The 19,946-nt window shown below is 42.9% G+C and overlaps 1 protein-coding gene across 1 annotated transcript; it reads left to right on the top strand.

The window, feature by feature from the left end:
- Nucleotides 1–17,806: 17,806 nt before the first annotated feature.
- On the top strand, nt 17,807–19,484 carry RPS27A (ribosomal protein S27a). Its single transcript, XM_059840564.1, has 5 exons — nt 17,807–17,962; nt 18,245–18,299; nt 18,490–18,575; nt 18,860–18,991; nt 19,302–19,484. The coding sequence occupies exons 1-5, from the start codon at nt 17,915–17,917 to the stop codon at nt 19,449–19,451; spliced, it is 471 nt and encodes a 156-aa protein (XP_059696547.1). The 5' UTR covers nt 17,807–17,914; the 3' UTR covers nt 19,452–19,484.
- Nucleotides 19,485–19,946: the final 462 nt, after the last annotated feature.

Raw genomic sequence — 19,946 nt, 5'->3', positions numbered from 1 at the left:
CTGTGTCTGGGATTCAGCAGCTGATGCACCCAAGTGATGCAGCCCTGCAGAGCTTCCACGCTGTGCAGAGGGCTCAGACAAGGACATGTGCAGTCATGAATAATCCCCTCAAGTCCACAGACAGCCCAAGTGATGTCTACATCCCCTGACTTCAGGGGGAGACACTCTTAGAGGCTCAGGGTGTCAGGCCTGGAACTAGGTTTCATTTACCCTAGCAGCAAAGCAAGATTGGTATTTACTGCAGCGAGCTAGTACAAGGGTTGTATAATGCTGGCAGAGTGCTGTGAGCATGAAATATGCCTCATATCATTAAATATGTGACAGATGTACCTGCAGAGAACTCATTAATTCTGATTTCTATTCCTGTTAGTCTAGAAATATTAGCATCTAATTGTTAGTTTCTAAAATATTCTGACAAACTTTTTTTAACTGAAAAACTGTGTCAGCATTTATTTTGGAATATCAGATGAAGTCTCTTCTCTTGTATGCCCCTCAAGTAATGTGTTACAATAACCTCAATTACCTAACAGAAAATGGTGGGGCCTCAGCAGGAAGGCTTTAAGGAGGAGCTGGGAGATCTCTGCTCACTAAATCCAAATGAAGAAACCTTCAGTGGCATAAGGAAATTCTGAAAATGAAGGCCAAATCTGCTGCATGTGTGAGACACGAGCACTATGGCAGCACTGTAAATATTCTGAGGTTTTACTGCAGTGCCCATCAAGGAGCAAAGGGCTGAGTGGGGACACAGCCAGCAGCAGTGTGCTGTGTGCTGGAACTGCAGCCTGCTAGAAAGAAATCCAAAGGCATTTGCACATCTTCTTTCCTTGAGCATCTAGTGGAAGAAAGACTGATTTTCTCTCTTCTGATGCTTTTTCCCCCCTGGAAGTCTCAAGATGAGTTCATTCTACACAGAAACCAGAGCCTGGAAGTAATACCAATAGCTGTGTACAAAACCCTGCAAACATGAATTCATCCATCTTAGTGGCAGACAGAGCTCACCCTCCCAAACACTGCTTCCCTGGAAAGGACAGCAGGACACCACATGTTGTTCTGTATAACAGCATATGGGGACCAGGAATTTACTGGAGGTTTCCCCAGACTGCAGCTTTGGGGACAAAATCTTCTTTTAGCTTAGACCACTCAGCCTGCCTTGCTAGCATCTGTTGACTTGAAAGCCTGACAGAGAAAAACTTCATTTAACCAGAAAGATACCAAAAAATGGGTATTCAGCAGCAGTACCTTTGTAAACACTGAGTAAGAAAACCAAACCGTACCATGAAACAGAAACACAATTTGCAGCAATTACAACCCTGGTCAATAGCAGAGCTGGAAATAAACTTACTGGCCAACAGATCTTTGCAGGAAAGAAGCTGTTCAATTATTTAATTATTTGGGGAAGGAGCTAAAGAGAAGGGAAATGCACACAGTAAACATGTGGGAATGTAAACATTTGCATAGCGTGGCAGCACAAGTGTGGACAGGAGAAACCCCAGGGTGGGTTTGCTGAGCTGTTTCCCACAGCACAGGTACACAGCAGGGAGGTGCTGCATTTGCATAGGCAAATCAGGCAGTTTTCCCTCTCTGCTCAGCTCACTGCCAATTATTAATCTTATATTTGATTCTTCTGTTGATCTGGAGCACAGGTCTGTCTTGCTGAGGCTGAGGGTTCTCTTTGTTCATGGAATATTATGCTCAAACAGTCTCCAGCAGTGCCCGGGAGGCCTCTGCCAGTGGCTCCAAAAGTCTCAAAGCTTTTTCTCCCAAGTGTGCTCAGTGAGCAGCAGCACTTTCCACAGGATCTGAGGGGTTTTACTGCCACAGCTTTATTTTTAATTCTGCCTAAATATTCACCAGCTACATGTCTACCTTTCCCTTCTTTTTGTTTGATTAGGCTTTTAGATCAGCACAGTGTGATATCTTACCATGAACAAGAGTTCAAGCTCTGCCCATTCCTTCAGTACCTTGAACATTGCAATTTCACAGAACTCAGAGTCCCAGCTGAGTAGGATGAAAGTCTTTGAGATCTGTTTCTAAGCAGTACCATAACTCAGGAACCTCTAACAATATTTGTACTTTGGGAAACCAAACCAAATTTGGGTTCTTAACTGGCATCACCACAAAAATGAAGCTTTTCCTGTGAAACAAATCATGGTGCATAAGCAAATGGCATATTGAATTTCTGAACCACTGCTAAGCAAGGAAGCAAACCTTAGGAAAGAAAAACATTGTTGCTTTGAAGTGCAGCAAGGCTGAGAAAATGTTTTTGACAGGTCTTAGAAATGAACTTCTGCTCAGCTTGGCACATTTTCTTTGTGCCACCCTGAACTATACTGAGAATTCCAAAGAGGACACATGGAAGAAAAGAGACAAAGGAGCTTGTAAAGGGTCAAATAGTTCAACAGAAGCCAGAGAATAAATGGAAATTATAGACACAGTTTCATACTTGCAATCCTATGTAGAACTTCAGTGCCATGCCATTTAGGCTGTGTGTTAAACATCCTTAGGTAGGCAACCCGTGCTACAATACACTGAAAACAACACATTTAAAGCAACTTCTGTTCCATGTACTCTGTGGGGTTTTATCTGTAGGACTATTGAAGGGTATTCCTGCTACTCTCTCAGTAAAGCTGTTAGTATAAATGGGACCAACTCCTACTGTCACAGACAGCATAATGCTAAAAGGTTTAATAGGCTGTTTGGCAGGAGACAGACAGAATGGATTCAGCTGCTAAAATGGTGACACTGACACTTTGCCCTTCGTTCCCTGTGTTCTTATCTTTCCCCACAGAAAAATCAGTGTTGGATGGTGCAAGCTGTCAGGCTGTGGGCTTGTAGTTAGGCTGCACTACAATGGCCCTGCTTCACAAAGAGGAATTTATTTCCCAAGAATATTTGTAATCTGTTGCTATTAAAGGTTTAATTAAATATAGCTTTAGGGCACTAATTAACACATAATAATTACATGCTCTGACTCTCCTCCACACCCATCATCTAACAAATATACAAGATTAAATCAAAATAGGCACATAAAATATATTCATGGCATAGCCTCGCTTCCTTCCTATTGAAGTAAAAAAAAAAGTTCTGAAATAATCAGGCAGAGAACTCTGCAGAGAATAGGTTGTCTTACTAAAAGTAAATTTTTGTATCTTGACAAGTTGGCATTACATGACAGTTTTAGTATTCATTTATGGGTCAACGTTTTATTTTCAGTCCTGCTGGCATTTTAATGCACATGGGACATACCAGGGAAAGGACACCTGAACAAACACCTTGGGTACCCTGAAACAGTTAAAAAAAAAAGATATGCAGGGGAAAAAATTATCATCCAATCCAACAGAACCAACTGAAGCTGTACATCAGATAAACCCCAGATATAAACACTGTGCTTTTCCAACCAGAAAAGGGCCAGGCAGTTTTTTGCATCCTTCACAATTAATAGGCCAGAGTACTGTTCCCAGAGTTCTCTACTCCCTCAAGAATGCTTATCTAATCCATCTTAAATCCCTCTGTGTTTTCACCTGAGTGCTGAGCAAGAGAAGAAAGCTCCACCATCTAGGCTCCCATCTTACTCTCTCCAATATTTATGAGAGCAAAGAAATATTTGAACTCATGTTGCAAAGCATGACTAAGAAAAAAAATAATTCCTGACATGCCATCCCTATTACACCCACCCAAGCAATTATTTATTAGCAATGGCCTGGCCTTCTGCAAGGCTTTACAAGGAGTTTATCTGCCACACGAATTTGTTTCAGATAACTCACTACTTAATGAAGCCACATCTGGAAGGAGGGATTTTTTTCCCCTCCTGCCATGGGCATTACCCTCTGAATCCTGCAGTTCTTGTCTGTCCCTGTCACTAGCACTGCAAGCAGCCCCCACACAGCTTCGGTTCTTACACGGAGCAATGGGTGGGTGTCGCTTTGGTGCACTACTTGTGGCTGTAGGATTGAATTCCAGGAGACATCGCACGAGCTGCGCCGGGTGACACCGAGCCAAGAGCGGGCGCGGCACTCGGTGTTCTCGGGCGCCACCTGCCGACGATTCATTGATCACGGCCACCTCTGTGATCCAGGAGCATTTTCCCTTGCCGAGGTGGGAGTGCGCTACCCAAACGTCCAGCAAAGCTCCTAAACCTGCTACGGCCTGTTCTGTTTATGCTGCTGCCGGTGCCGCCCCGTGTCTCAACAGCTGATCCCAAGCCCCAAAACGTAGGTCTCGACTACACAGCTACAAGCCCTGGGGTCATTCTGACCCGCAGTGAGGCTGAGAGATCGAAGTGTGGTTTGTGCCAGGGTCTGGACTCAAAGCCAGGAATCCCTTAAGACCATGAATCCCTATGTCCCTGCAGCTCCAAACACAGGATGTAAGACTCCAGTTCATGCCTATTCCTAGCCCAGACTCTCTCTCTGCAGACAAAGGCATCACACCACTGTTCTGAGAAGGACAAACTGCTGTTTGTACAGATCTCTGTCATTCCAAACCCAGCAGAATAAATACCTCTAAGAGATTTACAAGTGTATGAATCAACCAGGGAATTTCCCAAAGCATTTTAGAATGAGAAGACCATTAAGCTGCTCCTCTTGAAAAAAAAACTCCTGCCACATGTAGGCTGTAGAATGAGGAAGAAATTCAGCTCTAAAATTCTCTGCTGATGACACAAAACTCGATTTGGAAACATCAGCTAAAGAAAAATACAAACCTGTTCCTACAACCACAGCTATGAAGACAAATTGCATATACTCACCAAATGGAAATTAGAAGTATATTTAATAGCAGGGCTTAGCAGAAGCAAGTGTACAACTATTAAACCCTGTCATACATTTTTTTGCCAAAGGATCAACCCTAAGAATAACTAAACCCACCGTGTAAGCATCTCAGTGCAAAGAGGATTTAGACATGGGCAACTAATGAGGGATGTATTAATCCTGATGCATAAGAATATTTATACCCATACTCAGCGCTGAAGGAAAATCCTGAATATAACCTTGTATTCAAATATTCCATGAGCAGCTGCCAGTTCCTCTTTGCACTTCAAATCCCAGCCTGGAATGCAACTGATGGGATGCAAATTCACGCAGCATTACTTGTCTGTGAGTCTAATTAAAGATCCAGACCTGCTGCAAATGGCAAAGCAGTGCTGGCTCAGCTCACACGGCACTGACCCTGCACCACTGCTGTGCCCACACACAACCTTCAGTACCCCACCACTCACCTCTGCTCTTCTCTCCAGTCCAGTTTCAAATATCCCAAAGGAGAAACTATCATCTCCCCTGAGATTATAATACCCACATTGTAAAGAAATACTCCCTCCTAACCAGAATAATTTCCCTTTTTGGAGTTTTCAGTGCAATACTGATATGACTGTAAACAATTCCATCCATTTTTGGGGTTTCTATGTCTCCTTCTACTGAAGAAATCAGTGAAAAGGAGCTTTCTGTATGCTAAAAAATAAAAAATCCCAAAAACCCAAACCAACTCCCCTAGAGGAATTAAAAAGGAAAGGCATACAAGCTATACAGCCACCAGCTGAAGGGCCACTGGATGACAGTATTTTCTACCTGAAAAATAAAGCTATACCTGTCTTCTGACATTCCTTCAATCTTTTTTATGAATTCATGGTTCTTTTCTTGAGCATTCCCTGCTGTTCACCCAGAAACATTTGCATTATTTGATTTTCACAGCTCAAGGAGTGCCTATGCTCCCTTAAATTTCTGTATTCTCTCCTACAGTTTTCTCCTGTTTTGTTTTTCTCCCATCTCAAAGTTCATAAATAATATGAAACTTTCCTCTCCTCCTTCCTCACTTGCATCCAGGTCTCCTCTCTCAGCTTTCCTTTCTGTGCAGCACTACAGTGCCCATCTCTGTTCTGGAGCCATCAATTCTTTCACAGATGAAAAGGGTAACAAAACAAACCCAACTATTTATGTACCTGGTGATGTGACAGGTACATTTTAATGAAATAATATCACACTTTCACGGTGCAAAGTCACAGCTTCCCATCAATGTGCCATCCCGGATGCTGTGCCCCAAAGCGTTAAATACCCGTAAGTGCCTCAGACTGCAGCACAGAATCACCATCCCTCCTGCCAGCTCCTGCCTCCTGTTCTTTCATTGCCTTGGATATGACTCCTAACTAACTCTTCTTCCCTTTCTGACACCTTTCCACTTACCTTACTGCTCCCTACCCTGATCTAATGAATTCTATTTATTCCTCTTATTGGCTCTAAATTCTACATCTCATTCCAAAGAATTCCCTCTGTGGGGACTGATACAAATGTAGCCAACTGTTCTTCTCAAGAAATGAACTTCAAATCTGGAGGCAAAATGTAAAAACTTGAATGAATATTTGTTCTGCAGCAGGGGCAAAACCACTTCCAGCAGCCCCTGCAGCCTTTGAGAGCAATCTCCAGCATGAACAAGTCTGTCAATGTCATTGCTCTGCTGCTGCTTTCACTGCCCATTTTAATGGAAAAATATTCAGGAGGAAGTCTGATTTCTGTCACCACTCTGCACAAGAACCCTGCTCACCAACAAGACTTCATTTGCAGGACAGCTATATATAGAACAAAAGACAATCACAGCTCCAAGGAATTTACTGTCAGAGATGAGACACAACACATGTACATTTTCTACAAGGGAAGTCACGAGATAATAGTATTGGCCAACATGAGAAGTGCTAATCATACAATTATAATCAAGATTTTTGTCAGCATTGCTGTAAGAATTCATTTCAAAACTTTCAGAAAATGACCATAAAAAGAAACAGTTTGATCCAAACAATGCAATTTTTTGCAACTAAGGGGAAAAATCTTGTCATTGATAGTAGCTTTGACTGCAATGCAACTTTAAAAGATTAAGATGCTTTTTTTACTGTATCTGACATTATGTAAAGCTTTTTTGCACAAAACAGCTAACAGAGAGCAGCAGTAAAATTTATGTGAAGCAAAACCTGGATCCTTCATAAAATGTGATAAATATAAATGGCAGGTCAGCCAATCAATTTTAATTAACTGGAAATCAGAATTGCAAGGACAGACTGCATTAAGCCTACAAAGTGTTCATGTTCTGGTACTGATGAAATGAAAGTAATAGCAATTAAATCCAATTACAATGAAGAGGTAATGTTAAGATCTAAGATCTTAAAATAGTTATTTTTCATCAGTGTTAGGTTCAAAGGAATTTCAGTAACAAGCTCTTACATTGACCAGCTTTGATAAAAGGATCAATACCCCAAATGCAGTTGCAGAAATGTAAGGAGGTGTGTGGTGTAGCATTTTTTTCCTTTTTAATCTTTTCTCACTTCTATAAGAGGATGATTACAGACACCATCTTCCTTACTTGGTAAACTTGGATGCAACAGCCTGGTCAGAAAGCGAGAAAACAGGCTTTGTTTTCTCACAGTGGACTTGTGAGACATTTTAGGGAGTTGTAGAAAAATGACGGTAGTTTGTCAGTACAAACAACCTGCAGGTGGTGTTTTCCTACTCTGTTTTTCTGTTCTTCTCAAGGACTGTTTGTGAGAAAGATGTTTTTGTTAGTTAGCCAATCAAGTAGAATGTGTCGAATCTGCCTATAAAAGAGAGGATTTTTCATACTGAATGCTCTTCTCCTGCAGACCAGCCTTCGAGTGAGTTTGTGTCATTTCTGGCTCAAGGTGACAGTAAACCAGCTACCAGAAGCTTTCTGATTGTGATTCTTGAGGCAAGAGCCCCCAGGGCACAAAGCAAGGTCTCCTGAGAGCCAAGGGAAGGAGAAGCCCTGAGTGCTGGCAATGGCTCCTCCAGGCCCCACTGTTCCTCTGTGTCAGAACTTTGCTACTGGCCCAACACAGCAGGTGACATGCCTCATCCCAAGTGTACCAGGCAAAGCCACTTGCATGAACCCTCAAGCTTGCCCTTCCAGGAGGATACCAGCACTGCAGCACCTGGCACCTCACTCCATCTGCTCACCTCTTGCAAAAGCCAAGAGAGGGAAAGAAGCTGCTCCGAATGGGGAACTTACAAAGCAGCATAACTGCGGTGCTTTGAAGGAGCCTCTGGCACCGTTCTGTACAACAAGGGCAAATATCTTCTCTGAGACATGTACTAATATTCTCCCTCCCTTTCTTCCACCCTTTCCACAGCCCTTGGGAAATCTCTCTCCTCCCACCCTTACAGCTTCCTTCTGTTGTTGCTGTGCTGCTGAATGATCCTGTTGCCTGAGCAACGGCAGCTGAGGAGGGGAGCAGGGAGAGGGGCCTGGCCCCGCTGTGCTCTGGCAGCAGCTCTGCACTGTGCCCCTCAGGAAATGAGCAGCTCAGCTGAGTGAGGGGTAACCTCCTTGGCAGGTGCAGGGCATTTTGCAACCATCTTATATTTTTGTGCAATTATGAATAAAATAACCAAACACTCAAGGCTGTCAAGCAAGTGTTGTTTAGCTAATCTACGACACCCAGATTATATTCATAATGCAATCACATTGGTTACTCTTTAATTTTCATCCAAGTAGAACTCAGATGTACAAATTAACCAGCAGTTAATCTCTAGAATCAGACTCTGATCTAAAAAATTCAAATTATTGTGCAGTGTCTCTGTCCCCCTCTGCTCTTTTCATTGTGCATTTTAGAATTCAGAAAAGTAACCAGAACGAAAGTGTCTATCAGTGACCTTTCCAGATCTACTTCAATATTTGTAGTGTGCTTTCTTTTCATCTTTGCTGTCTGTCTCTTGGTATTTGAGCAATATCTGGTGAAATGAGAATATAGTCTTGGTGCTAAAGCTCTGCAAGAAATAATAATCTCTGCAAGATATCCAGCAGAGATTTCTTTTCTAATATTGCTTTATTGGAAGGATTTTTTTTTAAATAGCATTCTTCTTACATGGTTTTGTGTTCCTACAGTTTACAAAACTCCATGGGCTACCTCCCCCCCCCTTGATAGTTTATGATCAAAATGTTGGTAATTGACTACTTGCTGCTCTGGTGATTCCAGGAGGGAGGGTTGTGCAGGTTTTCCTGCTTCTGAGCAACTCTCACTTGCAACATCAAGCACAGAATAGTCTGTCCTGGCACGTCTTAAATGACACTTCACTCTCTTTTTACTATAATTTAACTTTTACTCCTGAAGTAGAAGCACAGTTAGCTAGATGTCCCAGTTGCATTAGGCATTAATGGTGAGTTACTGGGAAACGATTTGGCCTTTCAAATTTCAGTGTGAGCTTCATTCGAAATTAATTTACTCCATCCTACCCAAGTGCCCTCAGCAGCTGCATGCTCACTAATCCTGTCCCCTGCACCGTATTTATAGAACTTTTAAAAAAAGGTTTTTTAGACTATGCTTATTTTTGCAAAGCATAAAATAGAGTTCAAGCCTGAGAGCCCAACCACAAAAACCTCTGAAGATAATCCTTCATTTTTTGCTCTGCTTTCTCCAGGGATAACCTTCTTCCATTTTCAGCTATCCAGCAGAATAGCCAGACTGAGTAACACTGGAGCAAAGCACAAGCCAGAATTTATGGCTTACTAAATTCAAGGAGAAGCTTTAATTAATGAAGTCTCGAGCACTGTGACTAGACAGCAGATTCCATCCGTTCATTTGGAATAAATCTTCCAGGATTTCTCAGCGCATCTGGAAGTTTCCAAACCACCTGTCAAAAGCAGTACTGTCCCTAGGCTTGGGAGTAATTGTGCTTGGGAGAGCCTGGATCATTGGCCAGAGGTGCCTTTTCCATGGCTCTGACCAATGGCTTCAACAAATCAGGTGCTTGTATCCAGCCTTCAGAGCAGAAAAAGTCATGGAGCTCAGGGAAGGAAAGGGACTAAGGCCAAGCACCCATAGTGTGACTCATGGATTTCCATGGGATTACAGAGGGATGGAAATAGACCACATTTACCCTCTTAGGTCACCATGCTAATATCATTATTCTGTCAGGGAAAGATTGCTCCTCCCATGCTGAGATTTCAAGTAGAAGGATAATTTGCCCATGGGGGTACAAGGAAGATAGAAGAAAAAAAGTGAAATAATGGTAAGAGCTTGAAGAAACAACATAAAAAAAAATTAATATCCTGATTTCTCTTAAAAAACCCTCAAGAATATCACGTATAGACTCTTATCAGTATAAATCCTCATCAATACATTTATCATTTATCTGTTTGTCAACACAGATTCTTTTATACAGATAACCTTCTACCCACGATTTTCATTTGGTAAAAGCTGTAACATAAAATTTTCTTTGGCTTTGGATGACTTCAGAAAACCTAACTCTCACATCACATAAGAGATTTATGCTTAAAGCATGCAACAAGCTTAGTTATGCCCATCTTCACTCCATAAAACTTGTCAGAGTAATATAAAAAAAAAACCCTCACAAAGACAAGACTTGAATAAAAATAATATTGTCACTTCCTCAAGCTCTAATGAAATTTCTTAATGAGGGAGTGGAGCAAAATCATCTTCTCTGTGGTAAGGGCACTCAGCTGGAAGTGGATCTCGGATGGGCTTTGTACTTTTTCAGTGAATAATGAATTAAAGACAGAAGATGATTAATAATTAATAATTAATAATGAATTAATTTTAAATCAGAAGAATACCATGAGGCAGGAAGAACAGCTTATGACTTCCTCCTTCAGGTACGTGTCCTGAGCATTAGGCTATGGAAGTAACCTCCCATTTCCTCTCATTCCCATGGCTTTAATGTCCTATTCAGTAAGATCTTGTTAGTTAACAGCCTAATTTCTGCATAAATCGAGTTACACTGCACTGCTTTCTTGCATGGTCAGCTGTGGCTGACCTTTGGGAGTGACTGCAGCACACCAGTCAAGCACAGACAAGAAGAAATTCAACTTCTCACAGGTTGGCAGTAATAAATTGCATAGGAGCATGATGCTGTGCACCTGTATATTTGGTTCATTCTCCAAGTATTTTAGAAAGTCACAACTACTTTATCATATTTTGACCAGACAGTTTCATCCAAGTCAGTCAGCCCCTGAGAAAATGATAAAATCTAAGTTTGAATAATAAAGAAGAAAAAATAAATATGAGTACTGCCAGTATCCAAAATGTTTCAGAATCTCTCTTACCACTGAGGTGACAAGACAGCCCTCATGCTCCTCCCGTTGTGAAACCACCTACCTTTCCTTCAAAATAATATCTGAGACTGGAGGCAAAGTTTTGCAAGGCATGGATCCTTAAACTTGTTTGGGCATTTACAGATGTCTCTAGCTTTTATGAAACTCCATTTCTTCTCTATAGGTAACTTTGGGTGTTTGACTATTGCTAAAACACTGCTTGGCTTTTATGGACAGTAAAAGTATATGGGTAAAAGCATATTGCCATCTTGCTAGAGAATTTTTTAGAGAGTTTTTTTTTTTTCAAGATGAAGTAAGTGAAAATTCTTGAGCTTACTGAATAAATCATGCATATAAATTGGTTTAAATCTCAATGGATGATTAGCGACTGAGTCTTGGACTGGGAGACACCAAGCTCTTCTGAAGGAAAGCGAGGCACACAAGGCCACACCAACACAATCCTTCCCAGTCTGCTTTAGATAGTATTCATTTAACACTGCACCTAAACTTTCTTACGGAGCTTGATTCCTAAAACTTCCAGAGGATCCTGAATAAAAAACAACCAACAACTAAATAGGTCAACAGCAGAAGCACCTAACTCAGGCCTGCCATTTGGCCATGCATCCCTGCTAGAAATCCCTGCTGCACTGTGAAAATAGCTACAGAGGAGGAAAAACAAGAAGAATAAAACTTTGTAGTTTGATCCACCACTGCCTTGTTCTATTAAACAAGCACCTTCACTGCTCAGCTGCTGCAAACACTAAACAAGAACCATGAAACCACTCTGGGGAGTGTGGCAGCTACACTGCACTGCTTTCTCACATGGTCACAGCTTCTGTGCAGTAACAAAGCCAGTGAGTGACCTTTCCATTCACTGTTTCCACTCTTTTGGTCAAAATCTGATTTATATTGAGTTACATTCTGAAGGGTTGCATACTTGAGGACATATCATTCTACATGTCGAAAAGTGAACTTCCACACCTTTCTCTATTCCTCATCCACACAACACTTCCAATATCTCTACGTTAGTAATTCTTCCTTTAACTACAGTTCTCTTGTGAATCCTAACTCTGCAGATTTATCCATGTAATAAATATGCTTTTAAAGAGTGCCAAAACGCATTAAAAATGAAACAAACTAGCAGTAGCTACATGTAGCTTAATTACTGAGATAAATGTTATTTGGGAACATGTATCACAGTTCCAAAAGCAAATGACATTCAGTATTCTTCCTGTTGATTCTGGCTGTGGGCTGAGCTAAGAGAGGCTCTGCCAACAGGCACCCAGGCAATCTGCAGCTGGGCATCTTTCCTTCCTTAAGGCTGAATTATCCATTTCTTAAGGATCAGCCTGGGCCAAGCTGTCCTACTGGCTCTTCCAGCCCAGGCCATTCCCACAGCAGACCAAGGAGCAGGCGGGTGCACGTGACCAAAGCCTACATTTGTCCTAGGCAGGCGTTTGTTGTTTTGACAGGATTTGTTAATTATCTTGACAACCTCATTTGTGCTATGACTGCAGCAACGACCTAGCAGGGAACAAACCAAAAAGACCAAGCACTGGGACATGCCTACCCTGCATCCCCTTTGGGCAGCTCCCTAGTGAGGGAGCACTCAGAAGCAGCTCACTCACACTGACTCTAAACCCAAGCGCAGACTACAGCAAGGACAGACCTGATGTGCTGCAGCTGGTGACACAGATGCACAAAGCATTTCCTTTCCATTTCCATCCCATTGCAGAGCTTTCTTCTGCAGGGAGAACACACCTCCAGTTAAAATACAGACCGCACACGTTCTCACACAGACATATTGCATGGACAAATAACTGGTACTTGGTAGAAGCATCCTCAGCGTTGTCTGTGATGCTCGGTGCTTCCTGCAGCTCACCCAGAGCCAGGAGGATTCTTCACGTGCCTGCTGAAAGTGCTCCCTCTGTTGTTGTGCAGAGGAGCGAGCAGCAAACATGTTCCATCAGCCTGGCATCTTTCTCATCTTCATGTATTCCATCCTGAGATAACTTTTCATGCTTATTTTCTCCCCAAGCAACTTCTGTCTCAGCCCAGCCTTACAAAGTACTGCTGGTATCATTTAGAATAACAATGCTTCTAAGGAAAAGTAAACCCCACATTTAAATATCCTGAATTTGCCCTAAAAATCTTTCTACTATTCATACTAAGCATATTGCAGAACTCACTCACTGATTTCAATGTGGATTAGAAATCCAAAGACTTAGTTAAAAAAAAAAAAAAAGATGATGATGAAATTAATGACACAGAAGAGAAATAGCACAAATTTTAGTTTAAAAGGTTTAAAGGCCAAAATCCCTGCTTGCACCCAAAACCATTTGTGAAATCCATAACAGCAACAGAATGACAGAGCAGCTGCAGGCACAGAGTCAAGGGCAGTTCATTGGAGCAAGACACAAAAAGCACATTGGATGCAAATAACTATGTATGGATGCAGAAAACCTAATTTTCAGAAATTTTCTCTTTAAATTGAAGCACTTCTCTAGCTCAGTCCAGACAGATATGTGTTAGCTTGCCTGCAGAGTGGTTTCCTGGCACTTGCTGCCCATGTGATTTGCTGCAGCTGTCTGCCCTTGGCTTGGGCTCCTGCTGCCTGGAGAGCTTCTGCCCCATGGGCTGGCAGTGCAAGGAAAAGCCCCTCTGAAAACTTCCAGGCCTTGGAACCAAGCAGGACTCTGTTTATTTTTGTGTCCTGAGCACCAAGTGCTGCAGTTGCAGCTCGTCCAAGAGTCAGCTCATAGAGGCTCCACTGAAAGCCAAGTGCCTGCAGAGTTCTCTCCATGGAAAGCTGCCCAAGGGAGCACTGAAGCCAAAGTAATTTGTAGGCTGGAATCAGAGCTAAGTTAAAATTTCACTTTTCAAAGTTTGTTATTAAATTTTTGTTGTGTTTTCTTTTCTTTTCTCATTTGTTTCAACAGCCCAAACCCATCTTTTGGGTAAAAAAAATCTTTTTGAGGTTAAAACCAGCCTCATAAATGAAAATTGTAATTTTCTAATCCACAGTTGACTGAGACAGTGAATTAATGCAGTGTTAGGACAGTTTTCCAACAGAAAGAAGCAATCATCTGAAAAATCAGCTAGCAAGATTATTCTGTATTTGTGTATAGTGACCTCTCCTTTTCCCTGCCAAAAAGCCACACAAAATTCTTGACTGATTTCCCTGAACACTGTGGGAAGTGTTCAGGGAAATCAGGTGATACTAACATCCAACCTTTTACTTGAAAACATGGATACAAAGAACATTTTTTCCTGTAAATAGAAATGTCCTAGAATGACAACATCAAGAAACACTAGAAGAAAAGATAACCTGAAAATCCTCCCATAAAATGGTCTATGGTCTCCCACAAAAATGGAAATATGGCCTGGAAATAAATAAGAATTAAAAATGGTGTCATAACTAAGCAACAACAATCTAAGGAAGAGAACATATAGAAGAAAGAAAAGGACACATTTCACCATTGACAGGTAAATCTCAGGGGGCTGGAAGTCCTTAGAATATATTGCTTCTCAAGTGAAATTACAGAAAATATAGCATCTGTGATTTGGGAAGAGCTAATCTAATTAATCAATGGCTAGAAACAGGAGAGAGCTATTTTTGAGTAGCAGCTACTCAGCAGGCTATGGGAGATGAGTTAATGAACTAATTTGTGGGTTTGATACCCAGGGATTACATCAGCAATGAGATCTCAGCACCCAGAAATAGACTTTTGCATTCTGGGGGTTTTCAACAGCATCTGATGCCCAATTCCTTCCAGGATTCTGGATTCTTCTGGAAAAGCCTCAAGCTTTACTTTTTCATCTGTACACACAGAAACAGATTGGAAATTTTCTTGTCAGTTTTCACAACACACAGAACAGCTGAGCTCTGCGATTTCAGTTCCTTTAGAGAAAGGGCCAAGGAAGAACATGTGAAAACGGATAAAAAAGGACTCCATGTGCATGGCTGTCACAGCAGCACTTTCATAAAAACCAGAAGGGTCCCCAAAAGGACGTGTCCTGGAAGGGCTGCATTTGGTGTGATGTGGGAACTGGGATATTTCAAATTGCTACAGCACACAAACTCCTTCTTTCCTTCCCAAATATCCCAGTGATTCTTCAGCTGTTTTACCAGGGACATCACAGAATACAAACCATGGCAGGGCAGGATAACCCCAGTACCACCTCATCAATTCAGAGTCAAAATGGTTAAAGCTTTGAAAAATAGTAATTTAAAAAAAAAAAAACCAAACCAAACAATCACAAACTTTATAAACGAATAGATTTATATGAAAAGATATTATTTATATGAAATATATAAAACTGCGTATATTTTTTTAAGAACTGAAAAAATCCCCTCAGGCAGATAATTTTTTATGAAACACCTTTTGCAGCATTAGTTAAATTCAGGTTTTCATGTTACCAAGGTTTTACACGATCATTAGTAGCTGCCACATGAAAATAAAAGAAGAATGGAAACATTTAAAAACACAAATGAAAGAAGCCAGAGACAATTAAATTATCAATGTCTTAATTAACATGTTTTGCAGATATTTTAAATATTAATAATAAAAAATCAAATTAAAATAAATTATATTTAATATTTTTAAAAAATAAAAGAAAAAATTCTAATTAATAATCTTTTCCAATAGTATAACAGAGCTGAGGGATCAAAAAAATGCATTCCTTTAACCACTCTTGATTCTGGCAATAAACACCTCACAGTCCATTTGGCTGAAGCGAGGATATCCTTGCATACAGTAACATCCTGCAGTATCCACTGATGTATTTTTGGATATGACATTTATAGAGAGAGAATTAACAGGAAAACAACTTTCTGGAACACTCTAATAAGTATGGCATAAGGAAAATAAAATGAATAGATAAAATAATAGAGCAGCTTCATGGTGCTGCTCTAAGATGACAAAAAACGGCCCCAAAAGCAAAGCAATGTCGTTCAAGATGATGAAAATGCAGAAAAACTTTTCATTATGAGGCAGTCTCTAAATTCACCTGAGATTAAATAATCACCAATATTATTTAAAACTAAGGTAACCAGCACTTCTTTGGACAGCTGGAACACCATTTGTTTTCTCTAGGTGGGCACTAAATGTCCTTTGCACTTACAGCTGTGGAGAACCAAGGGAGCAGGGGCTGTGCATTTTAGTACCTTAAAATACCAATCCAACTCACGATTTAAAAGCAGAGCCAGCATCCCTTTTTCCTATCCATCTCCAAAACCTGGAATCCTGATTTATTCCAGGCCTTTCCCATCTCAGTGTCTGAAGAAGGCAGACATAGGCAGGCAGGCAGGAATCCCTCAGGAATTTCAGCAATAACCTTTGCACAGAAGGGCTGGTAATGCTAGCACAGGGCATGTGAGATAAATGTCATGGGTCTTTTCAGTTTTGTTGATTTTCTTCTGGTTTAGGACAGCTTTATCATTTCAAAATTCCCATAAAATGGTTTTCAGGCATGAACCCTACTGTTATTCCTGGGATTATGAATTCACTGTAGTGACCCTGACTCTACTGCAGTGTTTACAGGAGCACAAAAACCAGCTGAAAATGTATCAATCCTTGATTTCTGTCACAACCAGTCTGCTTACACCAACTGGAGACAAAAAACCAGCAAACCACTTTTTATATACTGTCAAATGCTCATTTACTGGAAAACTATTTGTGGTCTTACAGAATGCATTATTGTACACAATGTAACACTCCTCAGATAGCCCTTACCCAACACAGCCCACCTGCTCATTTTGTCACCAAACCACAGAAGGGTTGAAATTGTTCAAAGGGCCTCAGCTGATTTATTCAAGCAGATCCTGATTCTGCTTTAGCTGTTCCCATTTTCAACTCACAATCATAAAACCACCTAACAAGCAATTTCCAAATTGTGGCTCCAGGCTCCTTTATTCCCAATTTACCTACAGCTTTTCGAGTTTTAAAAATCTTTGCTCGGATATAAACCTGGAATTGATCTCGAGGAATCTGCAGGTGGCAAAGTGGCTGAGGTGTGTTTAAACTGCCTCCTCAAGAACCAGGACATCGAATTCTGTGATTTTAGGCTGCAGAGAATCACAGAACCCCAGAATGGTTTGGATGGAAAAGAACCTTAAAGCTCATCCAGTTCCATCCCCCGTTATGGGCAGGGATACCTCCCACTAGACCAGGCTGTTCCAAGTCGTGTCGAACCTGGCCTTGACAGAGACGCAGGTAAATCAAAAACCTACTAGCCCTAAAATAACAATTCCACCGACAGCCACTATAACGCACGGAGAAACCGAGTCATTCAACTGGAGAACCCCGCCCTCACGGCGACTCCTCCTCCCCTCCCTCATGGTGACCCCGCCTCACCCGCCATGGCGGCTCCTCCTCCTCCTCCCCCATCATGGCAAGCCCGCCTCCTCCCGTCACGGCGGCCCCGCCTCACCAGTCACGGCGGCTCCTCCTCCCCCCACGGCGGCTGCGGCTCCTCCTCCTCCCCTCACGGCGGCCCCGCCTGACTCGTCACGGCGGCTCCTCCTCCTCCCCTCACGGCGGCTCCTCCTCCCCTCACGGCGGCCCCGCCTGACTCGTCACGGCGGCTCCTCCTCCCCTCACGGCAGCCACCGCGATGCACTGTGGGAGCCGCAGTTCCCGCCCACTCCTCCCCTGCCGGGACTACATCTCCCAGCAGGCACAGCCGCGGCGGCCGCTGGCGGGGCATGCCGGGAGCCGTAGTTCCAGCGCGCCCCACGCCCCTCCTGCGGCGCGCACGGAAACCCCGTGCGTGCGGGCGCGGCGTTCTCTCGGGCCGCCGCCGCCATTCCGCGAGCAGCGCGGGCAGCCCGCGCTCCGGCCCCGCCGTCCCCCCTGCCTGCCTCACCATGCAGATCTTCGTGAAGACCCTCACGGGGAAAACCATCACCCTCGAGGTGAGCCTCCACCGCCGCGCCGCGCCGCGCCGCGCCGCCTGTGCCTGCCGGTGCTCCGGAAGGCGGGGATGTGCCGGCAGGCAGCGGGATGCGCCGGGAGAGCCCGGGATGTGCGGGGAATCGCGGCCCTGCGCTGCCTTGGGCGGTTCCGACCGCGCGGTGGGGCCCGGAATGGCCTTGGCAGCACCGGGCCTGTGCCGGGAGCACCTCGTGGTGTTCGGCCTTGCTGGGCTAATTAAAATGTGCAGAGCGTTTTGATTCTGTTGTTCTGTTTCGTACTAGGTTGAACCTTCTGATACTATAGAAAATGTAAAAGCGAAGATCCAGGATAAGGAGGGTAAGTTCTAAAGGCACTTATTGACTATTATATATTGATATCAATCAGTATATGTTATATACATGATTCTGTTCTGTGCTTTTGTGCATTGATGTGTATCTTAGATGTAATTCCCTACAGCAATCTTGATTTTATTACAGCATGCTGTAGCTCACGTCCCTCTTTTATTCCCGATTTCTGTCACCATTAGGCATCCCTCCGGATCAGCAGCGGCTGATCTTCGCTGGGAAGCAGCTGGAGGATGGACGCACACTGTCCGACTACAACATTCAGAAAGTGAGTTGGAAAGGCAGCCTGGAGCTGGCACGGGCAGAGCTGACTGACCTTTGCTGTTGGGATTGAGAAATATTTCTAATAAATTCAACCAAATCAAGGGATTGGAGTAGTGTTGATACTGGGAGCTTGGGATGCCACCTTACCAGCAAATAATCCTTTCAGAGCTTTCCTATGTGCCTGGCACTCGAGATGTACTTTCTCTAGCTAGAAGGAAGAGGCCTATTTAAATGCTGCAGTTGCCTTGAGAAAGCATTTTGAGTCTGTTTCATGTGCTTTACAAACAGGAATCAACCCTTCACCTGGTGCTAAGACTTCGTGGCGGTGCTAAGAAAAGGAAGAAGAAGTCTTACACGACTCCCAAGAAGAACAAGCATAAGAGAAAGAAGGTTAAGCTTGCAGTGCTCAAGTACTACAAGGTAGGTAGAACTAATTTGGGGAGGAACTTGATGGAAACTCATCCCTCACCAGGGAGGGTGTGGAGCCTGTGACTGGTCTGCACAGATTCTGGTGTATTTAATATTTAAACTCCTCCTACTTGTAAATATCCCATGTGTTAAACAAAAGACACACGACCTGTTGCAGTTGGGCACTTCTGACATGTACTTTAAGAAGTTTGGTGTAGTTGCTGTTACAGAAACTATTATGCCAAGGGAAAATACTCAAAATGATTATTGTTGCTAAAAGGAGGAGAGTGTGTGTGAGCCAGTGTCTGTTTGTCCTTCCCAGGTGGATGAGAACGGCAAGATCAGCCGCCTGCGCCGGGAGTGCCCCTCGGAGGAGTGTGGGGCTGGAGTCTTCATGGCCAGCCACTTTGACAGGCACTACTGTGGCAAGTGCTGTCTGACATACTGCTTCAATAAGCCAGAAGACAAGTAAATGTACCAGACAATAAAAATCTGAACTTCTGTACGGCTGAAGGGTTTCTTTCTGTGATGCTGCATTTCCTCTCTGCTGATCAGTGAGAAAAATCTGTGCACCTTGGGGTGCTGCCAGCCAGCTAGGGTGAAATACTGAGTGTAAAGCTGAAGCAGCAGTTAGATTTAAAGAATACTGGGTACCAGTTGTAAAAAGAAGAAAACCAACACCCAAGCTAACCTTAAAAGTGTTCTCTTTAACATGAGACAGTTCTGATGTGGAAAAATAGCAACTTCAGAGGTCCACAGTGGGTCAGTGCTAGAGAGTGGGATGATCAGGAATCCTGGTGACAAAATGCAGCCAGCACACTGAAATCCTGCACAGCAGCACTGGGTGGGGAGGGAGGAGATGGCTCAGCTAATTTGGAAACAAGAGATTGTCATCAGAAATATTTTACCGTGCTGGTTTTACACACTTAAAGTGCTTGCAGTTACCTGAGTGGTTTATCCCATGTTC

This window comes from Haemorhous mexicanus, chromosome 3, assembly GCF_027477595.1.
Source record: "Haemorhous mexicanus isolate bHaeMex1 chromosome 3, bHaeMex1.pri, whole genome shotgun sequence".
Classification (NCBI taxonomy): Eukaryota; Metazoa; Chordata; class Aves; order Passeriformes; family Fringillidae; genus Haemorhous; species Haemorhous mexicanus.
Note: the sequence above shows the minus strand (reverse complement) of the source record. Positions and strands in the feature narration are given on the sequence as shown.